Source organism: Vicugna pacos, chromosome 12 (assembly GCF_048564905.1).
Source record: "Vicugna pacos chromosome 12, VicPac4, whole genome shotgun sequence".
NCBI lineage: Eukaryota > Metazoa > Chordata > Mammalia > Artiodactyla > Camelidae > Vicugna > Vicugna pacos.
The window spans coordinates 11,234,083-11,253,140 of NC_132998.1; the positions used below are offsets into that span (position 1 = coordinate 11,234,083).

At 46.6% G+C, this 19,058-nt stretch overlaps 2 protein-coding genes across 8 annotated transcripts in view; one reads left to right on the forward strand and one right to left on the reverse strand.

Moving 5' to 3' along the window:
* The first annotated feature begins 4,225 nt into the window (after positions 1-4,225).
* TMDD1 (transmembrane and death domain 1) lies at positions 4,226-5,207 on the forward strand. Its single transcript, XM_031682855.2, has one exon. The coding sequence runs from the start codon at positions 4,240-4,242 to the stop codon at positions 5,140-5,142; it is 903 nt and encodes a 300-aa protein (XP_031538715.1). The 5' UTR covers positions 4,226-4,239; the 3' UTR covers positions 5,143-5,207.
* A 2,543-nt stretch (positions 5,208-7,750) lies between these two features.
* SCN8A (sodium voltage-gated channel alpha subunit 8) overlaps positions 7,751-19,058 on the reverse strand; it is a 165,247-nt gene continuing 153,939 nt past the window's right edge. For 6 of the 7 annotated variants that reach the window (XM_072972777.1, XM_072972775.1, XM_072972773.1 and 3 more), the window contains one exon: positions 8,894-12,614. In XM_072972777.1, the coding sequence (XP_072828878.1) occupies positions 11,467-12,614 (1,148 nt within the window). In that variant the 3' untranslated portion in view covers positions 8,894-11,466. Of the gene's footprint in view, positions 8,859-8,893; positions 12,615-19,058 lie in introns of those variants that run through there. The other variant, XR_012078339.1, reaches the window with a different exon arrangement.

The following is a 19,058-nucleotide window of genomic DNA, read 5'->3' on the forward strand; positions in this document are numbered from 1 at the left end:
TAGAATTTGCTGTTTTTCTTTCTTTTTCTTTTCTTTGTTTCTTTTCTTTCCTTTTCTTTCTTTCTTTCTTTCTTTCTTTCTTTCTTTCTTTCTTTCTTTCTTTCTTTCTTTCTTTCTTTCTTTCTTTCTTTTTTTTTTTGACAACTCAGGAAGAAACTGATCTCAGAAAGAATGTTAGATTTTGGCTGCTCTCCTGTGCCCCCCTTTCACCCTAGGAAAGCAAATTCTCCCAGAAGACTCAGAAAGTGAGACCTATGGGAAAGGGGAGAGGAAGACCCAGAGGCCACACTTAAACCCCTGCTCTTCTTGGGACAGAAGCAGAATGTATTGCTAGGGCCTCCTCCTCAGGCCCAAGGTTGTAGGTAAGGGTGAGGGGGACTGGGTTTGGAATTTGAGAGGTGGTAGGTCTTGCACCCTTCCTGCTGCTGTTCCCGCTGGGCCCCACCCCTCAGCATAGTGTTTTCTGTGGAGGGTTGGTTATCCAGAGTTGGGATGCCCTGGCCCACTGCCTGCCCCAGACGCAGAAAGTAGGCTGAGAGGGCCCAAATGGGATAGTGACTCAAGCAGAAAGTCCCCGGAGAGGTCATCTCACCTGTCCCTTGCCTAGGCAGAGGTGTCCTATAACTTATGCTAAATGGATTTCCTCTGGAAGGAACAAAGTCTGGTCACAGGTCTGGTTGGGCAAAAAGAGTTGACTACAGACTCAGCCTCCCTGGTCTGGTGGGAGGCTCTGAGGAGGGGTGAATGAACATCTGTTACAGGAGAAGTTTCTGTGGGGAGTCGTACATCTCCCATCCTCTTAGGGTCCTAGGTCTCGAACTCCAGGGGCTGTGAGAGGGGGAAGGAGATGGGCAGGTTCTTTTCCCCTGAATAGACATCGGGGGTTTATTCTTGGCCCCAGTCAGACTTTCCCCCAGAAGCCTAGGCTTGGGTACCCTTCCTTGTGAGAACCATACTCCCCTGTCCCACCAACTTTCCCTTGATAGGGCTTTGGCAGTTTGCCCCCTCCCCCTCAGGGAGCCCATTTCACAACTCTGACCTGTGGTCCAAAGAGGGAGGGTACAGGCTGTCACCCCACCTCTTCTCTGCCCCACCCCAGCCTCCCTCCTGTTCCCCTACCACCGAATGGCTCCTGCAGTCTCTGTACCGCCTCCCACTCCCAGCTGGAATGGATGCCTGTGGGGAACATTTCAGGTGCCAAGGTGCTGAGGGCCTGTTCTGGCCTAGAAGTGCTAACAGGAAAGCTGCTCTGTTCTTCCCCTTTTTCCCTTGGTCCCTGGCCTTCCTCTCCTTGGAGCTGGCTGATTGCAGGGCTTTGGTGCCTCAGAAACTGGGTGTAGGGTCTTGGCTGTGAAAGGCCCCCAGGGGGAGCAGGGAGTGAGCAGGTTCTCTCAGGTGTGTATATGTATATGAGGGGTAGGTGGAGGTCATTGGGGAGGTGGAGTTGGGATCCCAGCCTTCCCTTCAGGAGGCAGGCAGCTCTGGGGGTTGGGGGGAAGAGCTCACTGACCGGGTCCCAGGGCCCCCACCACCTCCTCTACTGGCCTTGGGGAGCTTTGCACAAAGAGACAGCCCCCAGTCTACTAGCACCTACCTCATAGCTACCGGGGCAGGTGGGGGAAGGGCAGGTCCAGCTCTGGCAATTTTGGGGGGGCATACCAAAGAATCCAGGGGCAGGGGTGTGGGGAGGGCAGACTCTGCAAGCTGGCCCTTTCCTTCCTGTACCCAGATTGGGATTGGGGTCCTCTCCTCCAGCTGTAACCATTTCTACCTCATTTTGCTGCGTGTTGTACATGGACGTATTTATCTCCTGTCTGATGATGCTCTGCAGTTTGGTCTGTCTACCTCAGAAGAGACTGTATTTTAAAAGAAAGTATTACACAGTATTAAAGCGATAACACGTGGTTTCCAGAGGATTTCTTTGGGGCAGCAGGGTGTGGGGAGCCCTCTGGGAAATGCTTGGGCTTCCAGGTCTGCTGGTGCCATGGTGTGGCTCTGTGGTGGGTGTTTCTATTCCTTCAGCAAAACATGACTGTGGGACTCCTTTTATTCACTCTGGCACAGCCAGTGCATACCACACACTGGGCATTGAGGCTACCAGGTGAAAAGCCTGTGGATAGGAAAGGCCTGCCTGCAATTCTGAGCTCTTTGGGGTGGACTTTGAGCCAGCATGGGGGATAAAGAAGAGCTCACATGTTTGTTGAGTGAGTGAATAAATGAATGCATGGAAGGAAGGAGGGCTGAAAAGGAAGGTTCATTCAGGACCTGGACAGCAGCCCTTGTTCGCCAGAGCTAGGATTGTATTTGCACTCCATCCTTGGATGGAGGGAGAGTGGACAGAGGGCAGGGTGTGGATACAGTGAGTTCCAGTCTTTGAGGCCATATGGGATCCTTTGTCCCCAAACTCTGTCCTTGACAGCTCATCATAAACTGGAGCATAGAAAACTAGGAAGGAACATCTTGCCGAAAAAGCTGTATTGAGATGTTTAGACCCACAACTTCCTGAGGCCCTTAAATGCTCTCAGCAAAATCATCGCAAATGCACCAGAGCGCAAGGGAAGCAGGCACCGCTGGCTTCCTCAGGCCCAAGCTTAGGGCATATCTGGGGCTTTCAAGTCAAAGCAAGCCCAAGGCCAGACCCTGCAAATAGTTTCCCCTCTGACAGAAGCTAGTGTGTGCCTGGACGTGGGGGCTCCAGGGCATTGCCCCGGGACTCAGTGACCCCAACCCTCCCCACTCTTGGCGGTCCAGACCCCCCCCACCTCGCACTCTAGTTGGTTTATTACACACCTACCCTGTGCAGTCACTGCATAGCACTGAGGATTCAGAAATGGTTAAGCCCAGCCATTGTTCTGGAGAGCCCATGATACAGAATGGGAAAGCTCAAAGATAGATCATTTGAAAATACAGCTGGATAAGGTGGCTTTAGGAGGGACTATACCAAAAATTTTATATTCTCACATCTGGCACAGTATTTGTTGCATAGAAGACACTGAATAAATGTTGACTAAATCCTCGAATTAATTTCCAGGTAAGTGTCCCAATGGAGGATGCACAGGCTGTCTCAAGAATGCCCAGAAAAGATCCTGACTTGTGGTGGTGGTAGGGTGTCCGAAAAACTTCCTGGACAGGATTGGGTGGGTACAGGCCAGCAAACCTATGGAGGCTGGAAACTGCACCCTGTAATTTGTTACAAGAGCATAAAGTGAGGGCAGCCGTGTGGAGGGGTAGTGAGGCCGGAGGAATCAGTAGGACCACAATGCTTCATCAGCAGGAACTTCCATGTCCTGTGAAGAGCTGAAGCTCCGTGATGAAGCCTGCATGTGTAGGGCAGGGGGCGGGTAGGTGGCTGGTGGACAGGAACTGATTTGCAAGTTAAGAGTTCACATACTGATTCAGCAAATCTTTACTGAGCACCTGTTATGCACTCGTTGCTATGGGGACAATAGATGGACCTTACAGTGTGGTGGGAGGGGGACTAAAAAGGCAGCGCTGCAGGGTGCTGTGGGAGTAAATAGGAGGGGTACTTATTGGAGACAGGGCAAAGGGTGTGGCTGGGAGGTAGAGTGGGCTTCCCAGAAGGGACCTGTCAGCTGAGGAGTGACTGAGGCAGAGCAGAGTGCAGTCCAAAATCTGAAGGAGAGCCTGAGCCAAGTTTGCTTGGGGAAAGGAAGCAAGTTCTTTCCTAGAGTGTGTGGAGGGCCGGTGGGGACCTGGGGAGGAGCTTACCTTATCTGAGCTAGAGGATGAGGGTTTGGATGCACCCGTGGGAGGATGGAAACTGGTAGCATCTGTACATAATAAGTATTTAGTAGGTAATAAGAGAATTTGGGAGTTGGATATTGGAGATAGAGGAGAGCAAGGGGTCTAGAGTTTTGGTGGAAGGTGAGGGGCAGTAAATGGGTTAAAAGAGGTGTTGGAAACTTGATAAGTTAGAAATTCGTGGGACAGCCAGGAGGCCTCGGGCAGGCATTTGAATGAAAGGGCCCAGAATTCTAGCCTCCCGGGGGCCAAGTCCCACTAACTCCAATCCCTGGGTTTTCTGAGATCCTTCCCTCTTAACTCCTTGTTTCTTGGGTTGGGAGATCCTGCTCCGACAAGTCGCCCATATCAAAGGCCCCCTTTTCCGTCCCTGTATGTAACCAGCCCCCATCCGTAGGTGTTGGCGCCCCTCCCCCACCCATGGGCATTCTTTGTTCCTCCCCCTACACTCCGTGGGGTCGCGGTCACCACCTGGTGATGGCGGTGCGGGCTCTGGCGGGGGCCCTGGCCCTGCTGCTCTGGGGCTGGGCGCTGGCTCCAGCAGGGGCCATGGATGCCATGGGCCCTCACGCGGCTGTCCGCCTGGCCGAGCTGCTGACCCCGGAGGAGTGCGGCCACTTCCAGTCGCTCCTGAAGGCGCCGGAGCCGGACGTCGAGGCTGAGTTGGCCAGGCTTTCCGAGGACCAGCTGGCGCGGCCGGAGCCGGTGCCCACGTCGGCGTTGCCGGGTCGGCTGCGGAGGCAGCGGCGCGAGGCGGCTGGCCCGGAGGCCGAGCCCGAGGACGTGTCCGACGGCTGCCGCGAGGGGCTGGCAACCTGGTTGGCTGCTGAGGCTCCATCCCTGTCATGGGACCGTGTGGCCCGGGCCCTGCGGCGCAGCGGTCGCCCGGACGTGGCCCGGGAGCTGGGCAAGAACCTCCACCAACAGGCGGCGCTGCAGCTGCGCAAGTTCGGGCAGCGCTACCTGCCACCGCCTGGCGTCCCCGCCCCGGCCCCGGCCCCGGCCCCGGCCCCCGCCCCGCGCCTCCGCCGCGCCTCGGTCCCCGAGACCAATTGGGACGAGCTGGAGCTGATCGTGGAGCGACTGCCCCAGGCGCCGTACGAGCGGAGCCCCACAGGCTGGGCCGGGCCGCTGGCGCTCGGCTTCCTCACCGGCTTCGGTGGAGCGCTGGGCGTCGGGGCGCTGCTCATCCTGCTCACGCCGTGGATCACGGGTGGCGACGGCGTGCGGTCCCATAGTCCCCGGCCGCCCGCCCCTCCCCTCCTGGGGCCCGCTGGGGCGCCCCGCTTCGGGGAAGTGGAGCCGCTTTTGACTGCATCCCCGGGGCCCTGGGCTGCAGGTGGACCAGACCCCTCCTTGCCTCCATGTCCCTGGCTGTGAAGTGGGAGCAGGGTCCTGGTGGGGTGCTGCCTTTGACATGTTATAAAAGTTATGAAATACGCAAAGGTGGGAGCAATCGGTTTTGTTGGTTGGTTAGAAATGACCTGCATAGCGAGGGGGGCTGCCAGTGGACGAGAAGGGTCTCAGGTGCCAGTCTACCAGAGAGGGCAGGGGATGCAGGCCCTCCCGATTCTTATCAGCTTAAGTTCCTTCTTTATCTCGCTCTTATTCTCTAAGAGCTACCATTTATCAAGGACTGTGTGCCAGGCCCTAGGCTAAGCAGTTACATACATTATTTGATACAATCTTCAAAACGCAAGAAAGAGGAAATTATCCCCACTACACGTAAGGCAGCTGGCCACAATTAGTGGCATAGCCAGAGCTGCCTGAGCTGAGAGTTTGAGCTCCAGAGGGAATGATCTGTGAGCAGTAAGGGAGCTGGGGTGAAATGGTGGGAACTAGAACAAGGTGTAGAGCTTCTGTTTACTCAGAGGTCCTGCTGGAGCCCCTGCGGGGGCAGCACAGCTAGAGGTGTGCCCACTTCCAGGGGCTGATGCCTCCAGGCTGCTCTCTCCATTCGGGCAAGGCCTCCTGAAGCTCGACCTGCAGCCCCCAACTTTTCCCACCCACATGAGTGGCAGGGCACTGCCAGCCCATCAGAGGAGTTGAGCCTGGGTGAGCCCCTCACACAGACTGCCCAGACTGCACCCCACACCATGGGGAAGGTGAGAGGCCAGCTATGGGGTCCTGCTGGACAGCAGTGCTGGACTCCCAGGCCACCGTGGGCCGAAGGGCTTTGGTGTGAGAGCAGTGACAGAATGACAGGCCAGTCCAAGAGGAGAGTTGAAAACAAGATTGACGTAACCCTTTATTGCAAATTCTAAAGTAAAAAGATGTACAGTACAAAGTAAAATTGAAATTTCAGACTATAAACTTCCAATCCACTTATACATTCTCATTTCTCAAGCATTTCTGCCATTTCCGCATAAACGGAACAGGGAACAAGTCGAGGGGGTGGGGGAAGGAGATACAGCAAGGGAAAAAAAATTAAGTGTCTAGAATAATCACAAACCCCAGAAGCAAGTGAAAGGAAAGACATTTTCTCGACCTGCTGTCCTGGTGATGAGAAGCGGGGGTGGTTGGAGCAGTGCAGTTTAAAATGGCTCTCAGAATAGCAGCACTTATGGTACCATTTTATCCTCCGTAAGTCCAAATAATACTTTGCCCTTCCCTAGTGCCTTTGCCTCTGTATCTCAAAAACACTTTACACAACATTTAGTTAAAGCCTCACAACACCCCTGTGAGGTAGGTCAGTATTATTATCCCCATTTTACAGATGGGGAAACTGAGGCACAGAGAGGTTAAGTGACTTGCCCAAGGCCACACAGCGAGTCAGTGGTCGAGCTGGGGATGGAACACAGGAGTTCTGTCCCTTTTCTGGAACCACTGGACTGCGCTCCCCTTGACCTATATACATTCTTCACACACACACACACCACACGTGCACACCCGCCCACCCCACCCCACTTAGCCTCTATGTACAGCAAACAGCAGTGGGGGGCAGGGGCAGGGAGTGCCTCAGGAGTGTTTTAATGGAGGAAATCTTGGTACTCTTGGAAAGGGAATCCAAGAAAGCACAGAGCTGAGCTCCAGCACAGACTGTGCAAACCTTGGGCCTCTCCCACAACCCAGACTTCCTCTTCTCTCCTGATGTCCCCCTGGCTGGCTAGTTGCAGCCGATTCTTTAGGGGGTGGGGGTACCTGAAAATGAACGAAGCTTTTTGCAAAACTTTGGGCAACATCTGAGAAAAGAAAGAGGCATCGTTACAGAAGATGCCCAGGACTCAAGTCACAAAGTCGTAACCCATGGCAATCTCACCTCCACAGCAGGCCTGGAGGCTGGGGGCTGGGGGGAGGGGGGGGGAGGATGGGGACTGACCTACCAGCCATCTCTCTCCAGAGAGGAGCTACTGGAGCGGACTAGAGTGGGCACTTCAAAATCCTCCTGAGTGTTCCTGGACCGGGAGACATGGCCTAGAGAGGGATGTCCCCAAAGCGGGGCAGGGCGAGGGAAGGGGAGGGGTGCCCCTCTTCCCTGCACGAACGTGAACGAGACCAGCCCTAGTTTGCTGGCCTCGCGGTCGGGGTGATGGAGGGCAGGGCCTGGCATTAGCTAGCAGAGTGGAGGCTGTGGGGCATCGTGCTTGCCCGAGCTTTGGGGCGTTGGAATGGTTTTTTCCTTAGCGTACTGGTGAAAAAGGTAGAAAGGAAGAAGTAAGGCCAGCCCAGCTGATTGGCTGACATCTTCTGTGGGGGCTCTGCCAGGGGGACTGGTGAGGAAGGGGTTTCATGGGCCTCGGAGCACGGGCCCGGTGTGGGGAGGAATGACACATGCAGTGGGTGAGTGGGGATCTGGGGGATCAGGACCTTGCTTTCCTCTCCAATCTCTACTTCTTAGCCAGAACTTTGCAAGAAACCCTCCGATTTCTCTCCCTTCCATTCCCCTCTTTTCCCTAGATGTGCTAGTAAGGTCCCAATTCCCAGACCCCTCCCAGGAATCAAAAATTGGGAGAGTCAAGCAACAAACGCACACCAAGACAGGCTTCCCTTGTACAGTAAAAAGGGTCATTTTTATTGTGTTTCCTTTTGGCTTATAGTAGTGGTGTACTGTTTATCACGTCTCGCTTAGAGCAGTGCTGGCCTCCATGCATTCACTAATACACTAGTCTTCACTATTGGTCTTTTACAAGCCTACATTGGTTGCAGCAAAAAATAAAAGAACTCTGAGCACTGTCGTTCCAGGGGCTTTGACTGGGAGTTTCTCTTAATCTCTTCCCAGTCAACTTCTGAGGCCAAAAGTGGCTCATTTAGAGAGGAGCGGAAGGAGGTCGTGATGACTTGGCGTTTTTCCTGCGCTCGCCCTCTGCTTTAAATGAGTCTCCTCATCCTAAGCAACAAGGAGGTTAAGGAAAGAAGCCGGGAAAGTGTTTTTCACACACAAACCAGCAACCGTGACAGCTGCTGCTCAGTGGCTTTGGCTCTGCATTTTAGATTAACAGCATCACACGTCTTTTTGCTTTTTGTCCTTTTTTTTTTAAAGGTGGATTGTGGAGTATAAATACTGCACCAAGGACCTGGCTACAAAAAATAAATATTTATATTGTATTTATATATCTATATATATATATGTGCAGTGATACTGTGGCTGCTGCTGCTTTTTGATTGGCTTCGTTAATATTTGGCAAAGCGTTGCCACTTAGCCACTCAGTGAAGGCAGACGAGGGCGCCATCACTGATTCTTTCAGTTCAATGCCTGTTAACTGCGGGTGTAAACTGCTGGTGATGGTGTCATTTACTACCAAAGAAGTGTGGAGCAGGGCGGGTGAGTGAGTGAGACAGTGAGAGAGTGAGCGAGTGGAGGGATGGTGGGTAGGGGGAAAAGAAGGCGGGAAAAGTTTAACCTAAAAAAGTGAACCGTCAAATAGAGCGGAGGTGGCTTCTTCCCTATGAAGCTGGCTGATGGGTGTCAGATACCAAGGCCCGTGTGCGAGTTACTGAGGAGACAGCCTGCTGGGTGGGGACCAGGGTCTAGGGGAGGAGAAAGGTCAGCTCTCAGAAAAATCTTATTAATATGCTCTAGCAGCTGAATGACATCACTAGCACGAGCACTTGGCGTACAGAGCGGGATCTTATAGCTCTGTTGCCCATCTCAAGACCTAAGAACAAGAACAATTATGAAGTTTAGCCAATCTTGCATAGAAGTGGTTAGAATTTATTGCACATTGGAACAAAAATATATTTTTTTTGTTGTTTTGGAAAAGACCATTAGCAATAAAAAATTTTTTGTCTGTCTGTCTGGTTTGGGGATGTACATTGGCTGACAGCATCTAAGTTCTAAGAGGAAAGAAAAGTATAAAAAATAAAAATAAACATGACAATGGCATAAGCCAGAAGCCATTTCCTATTTAATAAGTTAATAATTTGTATTTACAAAAAGGCATGCCGATAAAATAAAATGATATATTACAGTATTTATAATTCTCTTAAAAAGAATGACCACACATGTCAGCTTCTGTTTTGTGCTGTTTACGATATAGCCTGTACATGTTACTATACATTCATCCTAGCGGTTAGCAGGGTCACCAGAAAATAAATAAATAAATAAATGAATAAAACACCTCCCCAACCTGGTATTGGGTGTAGTATAAAAAGTTCTATGGATGATGCTGCAGAAACAGGCTTATGAGAGCTGGACAGTTTCTAACGGTCCAACAAGATAGGAAGCTCTGCTTACTGACTTGCTGTGGTTTGTTCTACACAAAACTTAGTCAGGTGGACTGTGAAATCACATCCAGGGTGCTTCTACTGCAAGGCAGATTGGTGTCTGATTTTTTTTTTTCCCTCTCTCTATTGTATGGTTCAGGAAGAATTTATTTTGATTTGGTTTGCATGCTCAAGTCTCTCCCCATCCTTTGAACAGACTTCCTGACACATTCAACTGCAGCATCTTAGCTCTGCAACCTAGTCAGGTGAGAAACCCCTGGACTAAAAACTGTCTTCCCTGAAGCAGGAGATGGGACAGCAAATGTGACGCTCCCCCAAAGCCACCCTCCAGTGATAGTGGGCAGGTCGCTAAGCAGGTAGCAAAACTGGCTGAAAGGAAATGCGCTGGGGGAGGCTGGAACTTCTTAAAAATTCATATGAAACTGCTTTCTCATGAGAACCAGTGCAATAAAGAAACCCAGTGTGCTTGGTTCGGAGGCGGCGCCATCTCTACCGAGGTCCCACCAGTGACTATTTATTCTAATAACAAATGAAAGAAACCACAGCCGTAGCTCCAGTGCTACTGCCCTCGCCCACGTCTGTGGGTGAAGGAAGCCCTGCTTGGTGGGAGAATGTGATGGAGGCAGGAGGACTCATGCAGTGTGTGAGCTTGCGACAACCCCTCTGTGGAAGGAGGAGGCCTGTTTGGAATATCTGACCCCTCTCTGTGTGGACCCAAGCCCGGAGAAAGCCACAATGTAGAAGGACATGATACTGAAGGAGTGAGCACCCCTTTACCCCCAACGAAAGGTTGTTTTAAGTTCCCCAAATGACCCTCTAGAGATAACATGCTACTCTGAATAGCACTTTTATCTCTACCCCCGCAAAGGTGTCAGTTCTCCAGCCTGAAGGCTAAACAATCATCATAAATATTGCAAGATACAAATGAAAAAAAATTTTTTTGATTTTTGTTTTTAGCCCTAGGATTTGGTTTTACAGTGACATTAATACAAGCCATTTGAGATCAAAATTTCCCCATGTACGGGACACAGAGCAGCATTAAATAGTTCATCTTTTGAAATGTGCAACAATGGCTGTATGTTAGAGATGTCTGTTAAACATGTACACACAACGGATCCATCTGCTTGTTGGACTGGGTTTGTTTTTTTGTTGGTGGTGGTGGTCAATTGGTTGGTTATGCTTCCCTACCCAGAAGGTGTATGAAAGACTTCTAAGAATTCATAAAGAATTATAGCGGGTATGGAACTCTTACCATTTTTTCTCCAAATACAGTGAACGGTGCAGGGCTGGGTCCTGTCCAAAGGCTGACCCAGTGCAGGGGCCAGGATTAGTAGTGTCCTGTGGTGTATGGTTCTCATGCATGACTTCTGATCACGGCATGCCATCATGCAAATCATTTCTACGCATTGAACGAGCACAATGTTTGGAATTGGCCTGAGCAAGTCCTCCTCAGCCTGAAGAAACCTGATTGTATTCCCCCACCCATCTCCAAACCACGTGAAGCCCATGTGGAGAAGATGCGGTTTATGTCAAAGAAACTGACAATTAATGACATGGGCTAAATGTGAGTGTGTGTGTGATTTTTCTTTTTGCTGCTTAGCTTAACTAATGTAAGAATGCAAATATAGTTTGCATGAACAAACAAACTTTTAAAGTGATGCTTTCTGCTTCTGAGAATCAATAAAATGAAAAAATAAAATCCATTTGGCTGCAACGGAAATACGCTGGTCCCGGCAGCCTCTCCTCTGTTTTTGTATCCTGTTAGTTTTGTCCTAAGTTGCATTGACTGATGTGGAACATGCAGTAACCACCTGCCCAAGCATTAGAAAATCTGTGAGTCCAGGGAGCAGGGTCCTTTGCCCTTGGCAGGTCACTGCTCAAGATGCAACCGTGTTACATGGTAAGCAGACTACGTTTGGTATAGATCTTCAGGGTAAAGTGTCTCCACAGCTGTTCTGCATTGATAATATTCAGGAAGTTTGTAAACAATCTTTCACTTGCAAGTTTTAAATCTGTACAGTGTTTAATTTTTGCTTTCCTCTAACACTTGGACTCTCTGACCTCTTTTTGTCTTTTGGCTCTTTCCCTTCTTCCTTCCTCTGCCCGTTGCTGTTTCTCCTTCTCGGGTTTAGTTACACTGTCATAGGATGGGAGGGAGGCTGTAGACGGGGTGCTCTCTTTTTTCTCCCGGTGCGTGCCTCCATTCTCCAGCTTATTGGAAGTTGTCTTTTTGCAAATAAAGCCCCGCCTTGCTAAATGTCCCCGGTAGGCGCGCTGCAGGACCACTGCCGACACCTCTTCCTGCTTGCGCCGCAGTGTTGTCGTGATCGGCTCGTAAGACACTTTGGATGGGTTGGATGCCACGAACCGCTCCTCCATCTGCTGCCGAAGGATGTCCAACTCTCCGCTATCTCCCAGGACCCGCTTGGTGAAGGCAAAAAGGATGTCCAAGCAGTGGATGCGATCCCCGCTGACCATTGGCAGATCCATGGCGATGAGCTCAATGGTGTTGGGCTTGGGCACTCGGAGAGGATGCTCCAAGGCATCTGCAAAGTCTGCCAGCTTACAGTACTCGATGAACTGGGTGGCGTCGGGGTCGAACTTCTCCCAGATCTCATAGAAGGTCTCAAAGTCGTCCTCGCTCAGAGGGTCTGCACTTTCCTCCGTGGCAACGCTGAAGTTCTCCAGGATGATGGCAATGTACATGTTCACCACAATCAGGAAGGAGATGATGATGTAGCTCACAAAGAAGAAGATACCCACTGAGGGGTTCCCGCAATCTCCTTTAAAGCCACTCCCTGGGTGTTCCTTATCCAGGCTGCAGTCAGGGGGGCGGTTTAGGATGGGCAGCAGCAGGCCATCCCAACCAGCTGAGGTGGTGATCTGAAACAGGCAGATCATGCTGTTGCCAAAGGTTTCAAAGTTGAACATATCATCGATGCCGGCCTCATGCTTCACATATGCAAAATTGGACATCCCAAAGATGGAGAAGATGAACATGACCAAGAAGAGCAGAAGGCCGATGTTGAACAGAGCAGGCAAGGACATCATTAAGGCAAAGAGCAGGGTGCGAATCCCTTTGGCACCTTTGATCAGACGCAAGATGCGCCCAATACGGGCCAATCGGATGACTCGGAATAGGGTTGGGGAAACAAAGTATTTCTCAATTAAATCAGCCAGGAACATTCCTAAGAAGAGGAATAGAAGACAGGTTACTAAGACTGGAGATGCCCTTTCTCTTTACTTATGTCACCTGGTGCCATGGAATCCTTAACTTCAGAGGACTTTATAGAATAATTGCCTAAATCTTCAATCTGAACTCTAATAATAATAAAAAAAGAAAACCACATGTTTCAAACATTAAGAAAAGCAGAGAAAACAATACAATGGACACCTGTGTACCAACACCCAAGTGAAATGGATGGCAGCATCTTACCGAATTGCTTTCCGCTCATCATCCCCAGAAGCAACCACTATACTGCAGAGGGCACGTGTCATTCCAGTGTCTTCATAATTTTGCTGTGTATGAACCCGTAAGTGATATATAGATAGCATCCTACTACATTTAAAGAATTATACCGTATCCATCTTTCTAGATCTCTTGCTTTTTTCTATATATAATGATTATTTGTTAGTAATTAATGCTTGTAAACATTTGTACATAAATTATTGTATTCAAATTTGGGATGCAAGTGCAAAGTACTGGTATGTTGGTCCCCCCCCCCCCCAGGAGTTTTTTTCCTTAAAGTATAGTCAATTTACAATGTTGTGTTAATCTCTGGTATACAGAATAGTGATTCATTTATATATATATATATATATATATATATATATATATATATATATATATATTCCTTTTCATATTCTTTTCCATCATAGGCCATTACAAGGTATTGAATATAGTTTCCTGTGCTATACTTTGTTGGACCTTGTTGTTTATCTATTTTATACATAGTAGTTAGTATCTGCAAATCCTGAACTCCCAATTTATTCCTTGCTACCCCTTTTCCCCTGTGGTAACCGTAAGTTTATTTCCTATGTCTGTGAGCCTCTGTTTTGTAAATAAGTTCATTTGTGTCCTTTTTTTTTTAGGTTCTGCATGTAAGTGATATATGGTATTTTTCTTCCTCTTTCTGGCTTACTTCACTTGGAATGATGATCTCCAGGTCTATCCATGTTGCTGAAAATGGCATTATTTCATTCTTTTTTATGGCTGAGTAGTATTCCATTGTGTATGTATGTGTGTACAAACACACACACACCCCACATCTTCTTTATCCAGTCATCTGTTGATGGACATTTAGGTTGCTTCATGTCTTGGCTATTGTAAATAGTGCTGCTATGAATACTGGGGTGCATGTATCTTTTTGAATGAGTTTCCTCTGGATATATGCCCAGGGGTGGGATTGCTGGGTCATAGGGTAAGTCTATTTTCAGTTTTTTAAGGAACCTCCATACTGTTTTCCATAATGGCTGCACCAAACTACATTCCCACCAAAGTACAGGAGGGTTCCCTTTTCTCCACACCTTCTCCAGCATTTATTGTTTGTGGACTTTTTAATCATGGCCATTCTGACTGGTGTGAGGTGATACCTCATTGTAGTTTTGATTTGCATTTCTCTTATAATTAATGATATTGAGCATTTTTTTTCATGTGCCTATTAGCCATTTTTATGTCTTCATTAGAGAATTGCTTGTTTGGGTCTTCTGCCCATTTTTTGACTCAGTTGTTTTTGTTGTTGTTATTGAATTGTATGAGCTGTTTGTATATTCTGGAAATTAAGTCCTTGTCAGTCACATCATTTGCAAATATTTTTCTCCCATTCTGTAGGTTGTCTTTTTGTTTTATTTATGGTTTCTTTTGCTGTGCAAAAAAGCTTAATAAGTTTAATTAGGTCCCATTTATTCATTTTTGCTTTTATTTCTATTGCCTCAGTAGACTGTCCTAAGAGAACATTGCTAAGATTTATGTCAGAGAAAGTTTTGCTTATGTTCTCTTCTAGGAGGTTCATGATGTCTTGTCTAATGTGTAAGTCTTTAAGCCATTTTGTGTATGGCGTGAGACAGTGTTCTGATTTCACTGACACGCGGCTGTCCAGCTTTCCCAACACCACTTGTCAAAGAGGCTGTCTTTTCTCCATTGTATATTCTTGCCTCCTTTGTCAAAGATTAATTGACTGTAGGTGTGTGGGTTTATTTCTGGGCTCTCTATTCTGTTCCATTGATCCCTATGTCTGTTTTTGTGCCAATACCATGCTCTTTTTTTGGGGGGGGTGGTTATCTATCCCCACCCCCCCTACTGTTTTGATTAGTGTAGTTCTGTAGTATTGTCTGAGGTCTAGGAGAGTTATTCCTCCAGCTTTATCCTTTTCCTTCAGTACTGCTTTGGCAATTCTGGGTCTTTTGTGATTCCATATAAATTTGAGGATTATTTGTTCTAGTTCTGTGAAAAATGTCCTAGATAATTTGATAGGGATCACATTAAATCTGTAGATTGCTTTTGGTAGTGTGGGCATTTTAACAATATTAATTCTTCTAATCCAAGAGCATAGGATATCTTTCCATTTCTTTAAATCATCTTTAATTTCCTTAATCAATGTTTTATAGTTCTCTGCATATAACTCTTTTACCTCCTTAGTCAGGTGTATTCCTAAGTATTTTATTTTTTGGATGTGATTTTAAAAGGGGTTGTCTTTTACTTTCTTTTTCTGGTATTTCATTGTTAGTGTAAAGAAATGCAGCAGATTTCTGTGCATAATCTTGTATCCTGCTACCTTGCTGATTTCGTTTATTAGCATTAGTTTTTGTGTGGAGCCTTTTGGGTTTTCTATATATAGTACCATGTTATCTGCATATAGTGACAGTTTTACCTCTTCTATTTCCATTTGTATCCCTTTTATTTCTTTTTGTCTGATTGCTATGGCTAGGACTTCCAATACCATGTTGAATAGAAGTGGTGAGAGTGGGCATCCTTGTCTTGTTCCACATTTTAGCGAGAATGTGTTCAACTTCTCACTGTTGAGTATTATGCTGGCTGTGGGTTTGTCACAAATAGCTTTTATTATGTTGAGATACGTTTCCTCTATACCCACTTTGGTAAGAGTTTTTATCATAAATTGATGTTAAATTTTATCAAAAGCTTTTCAGCACCTACTGAGATGATCATGTGATTTTTGTCCTTTCTTTTGTTGATGTGGTGTATCACATTGATTTGTGTAGGATGATCCACCCTTGTGTTCCTGGGATGAATCCAACTTGATTGTAGTGTAATGGTCTTTTTCATGTGTTGTGGGCTTCTGTTTGCTAATATTTTGTTGAGAATTTTTGCATCTATATTCATCAAAGGTGTTGGCCTGTAATTTTCTTTTTTGGGAATGTCTTTGCCTGGTTTTGGTATCAGGGTGATGGTGGCTTCATAGAATGAGCCTAGGAGTGTTCCTTCCTCTTCAGTCTTTTGGAAGAGTTTGAGAAGGACTGGTATAAGTTCTTCTTTGTAGTAGAATTCCCCAGGGAAGCCATCTGGTCCTGGACTTCTGTTTGCAGGGAGGGTTTTGTTTTTGTTTTTGTTTTTAACTCATTCTACTTTATTTCTAGTGATTGGTCTATTCAAATTATCTATTTATTCTTGCTTCAGTTTTGGTGGACTGTATGGTTCTAGAAACTTGTCCATTTCTTCTAGGCTGTCCAGTTTGTTTCCATGTAACTGTTCATAGTAGTCTTTTGGGTTATTTTTTATTTTAGCATTTCTGTGGTATTGGTTGTCATTTCTACTCTTTCATTTCTTATTTTGTTTATTTGGGTCCTCTCTGTTTTTCTTTGGTAAGCCTGGCCAGTGGTTTGTTGATTTTGTTTACCCTTACAAAAAACCAGGTCTTGGTTTTATTGATTTAAAAACAATTTAAAAATTTTTCTATTTTATTTATTTCCTACCTGATCTTTATTATTTCTTTCCTTCTGCTAACTTTAGGTTTTGTTTGTACTTCTTTTTCTAATTCTTTAGATGGTAGGTTAGGTTGTTTATTTGAGGTTTGTCTTATTTTTGAGGAAGGCCTGTATTGCTGTAAACATCCCTCTTTAGGGCTGCTTTTGCTGCATCCCATAGATTTTGTGTGGTTGTTTATATTGTCATTTGTCTCAAGGTATTTTTAAATTTCCTCTTTGATTTCATTCTTGACTTTTTTTTTTTTTTTTTTTTTTTTAGTAGCATGTTGTTTAGACTCCATCAAACATTTTTTCTTGTTTCTCTGTCTGAGGTTGATTTCCAGGTTCAAGCCATTGTGGCCAGAAAAGATGCCTGAAATAATCACATCCTCTTAAATTTGTTTAGGCTCGTTTTGTATCTGAGTATGTGGTCTATCCTAGAGAATGTTCCATGTGCAGTTGAAAAGAATGTATGTTCTGGTTTTTTTGTTTTTTGGTTTTTTTTGATGTAATGTCTTGAAGATATCAATTACGTCTGACTGTTCTATTGTTTCATTTAGTATCTCCATTGCCTTACTGATTTTCTGTCTGGAAGATCTGTCCCACGATGTTAGTGGGGTGTTAAAGTCTCCTACTATTACTGTATTCCCATCCGTCTCTCCCTTTTTGTCTGTTAGTATTTGTTTTATGTACTGGTATTTGTCTGTTAGTATTTGTTTTATGCTCCTGTATTGGGTGCATATATGTGTGAGGTCCATGTCCTTCTATTCCGCCACCTTGAAGCTCCTCCTCTAACTGGCTTTTGATACTTAACATTATGTTTGTGATATTGATCTCTGATGTTAAAATAATTTTAATTATTCGTTTTAATAGTTGGATGGTATTTCATTTCACTAATAGGTCCTCATTTATCTGTTTTCCCACTCAAGGATACTTAGTTTTTTTCAGATTTGTCCGTGCATGACTTTCTGACTCTTCTGCTTGGGTTATGGATTCTTCTCCAAAACACTCTTAAATTTCCACATCCACAAACAGTACATGAGAAGTCCCGGCTCCACCCCATGACTTCACTACCCTGTGACTGTGAAGTCTTACTTATTCTGCTAATGCCACCAATTCTCAAAGCACTGTCTTCCTGGCTCTGAAAAGACATTTTTGGTTTCTCATTGCCCCATGTCCCTACCTCACCAGACTAGCCAACAAACTGAAGGGACCTCTTAGGAGTGGTATTTAACTCAGAGCTTCTAGATTTTATGTTTAAAGCCATAAATCAGAAACCAGTATCAGCAGATAAAAATGTCAAGGCATAAATAGGATGTAAAAGTAGAGGGTGAAACATACACATCAGAGGGCCTTTTTCTGTTCACATTCATCCAGGGCTCACCTCCACCAGAGCACTTGCTTTTAAAACCCCAGAGTGATAATGGGAGCCCAGAGAGGGCTGCTGAAGGAGGAAATGGAAGGTTGGGAAGTGACAGCTGAAGGGACAGCAGTGACATGTGCTTCTCTGTCAGTGTCTTCTCTTACTGTCGAGGCCCCCACAAGACAGTGCGGGCTTCAACTGATGAGAGACTTAATTCAAGTAAGGAAATATCTTTCAACCATGACGATTCATAAACACTGGGCTCATGAACTGTAGGAGGCTTAGTTGAAGATTTTAAGCCAGGAAAGAATCTTAACTTTCAGGAAGGGAGAAGGTGCAGGGAGTTCAGAGCAGGCCAGGTAACCCACTGGCGTCTCCTCTGGAGCTAAAATTCCCTGGGTTGCTTGAGCTTTCAAGAAAGACCCAAGGTAATTTCCCAGCTCTCCTCTTTTTACTTCTCAGGTCATACCCAGTGACCACAAGAAGTCAGGCGGTAAACGGAAAACTTACATTCCGTATACGGTGGGGCAAGTAAGGCTTCAGGGAGGAGATGATGCCTGAGTAGGGTTTGTAGGATGAATGTGTGTTTGTGCCTAGAGAAGGGGAGAGTGATGGGCAGATAGCACTCTAGCCAGTGGGATCAACAGCCGAGGGCTCCTCTAGGAGGTTCCAGTGTGAGTTTTACCCCAACTCGCCTTAATTTAAAAAGATTTTTTCTATACTTTTGTTTCTAAACAAATTAATATTTTTAAAAAATCCCGATCATCAAAAGAAACTTTTCTTCCTCATTTTTGCCTGCTATCTGAGAACAGAGGACATGGTGTGGTCTGTGGGTTTTCCATCCCACTCAATGATGGGTGGGAAGAAAAAGTTCAAGAACAGTGGACAAGGGCAGCACTGTCCAAAGTGTGTTTTGTGGGAGGTTAGGAGTGTGGACTTGAGGCTCGGGGGCTGGGCTCACTCACTTACCAGCCACGTGTCTCAGTTACTGCTCTGTGCCTTGGTTCCTCATGATACCCAGGGGGCTGATGTGAGGATTACATGCATTAAAAGATGTGAGGCACTTAGAATGGCGAATGGCACACAGAATTAAAATATGAGATATCATTATCATTACTTGAGAACAGGGTGTTGTGCTTGAATAAAGGTGGGATGGTGTGTTAAAGTTAAACAGCATTCTTTACTCTGAGGCTTCCAAGAGCCTCCTATAGGCTCACGTGCCCAGTGACGCTCCAAAGGGAAATTCAATGTACAGTGTTGCCAAAGTAGCTTCATCATGGGATTCTTTTCTTGGGGAGAAATGTATGAGGTGTGTGTTCCTATATCAACACCTTCTGGACATGCTGCT

Coding starts and splice junctions, on each gene's coding strand:
- TMDD1 (XM_031682855.2), top strand. CDS start 4,240: ATGGCGGTGCGGGCTCTGGCGGGGGCCCTGGCCCTGCTGCTCTGGGGC.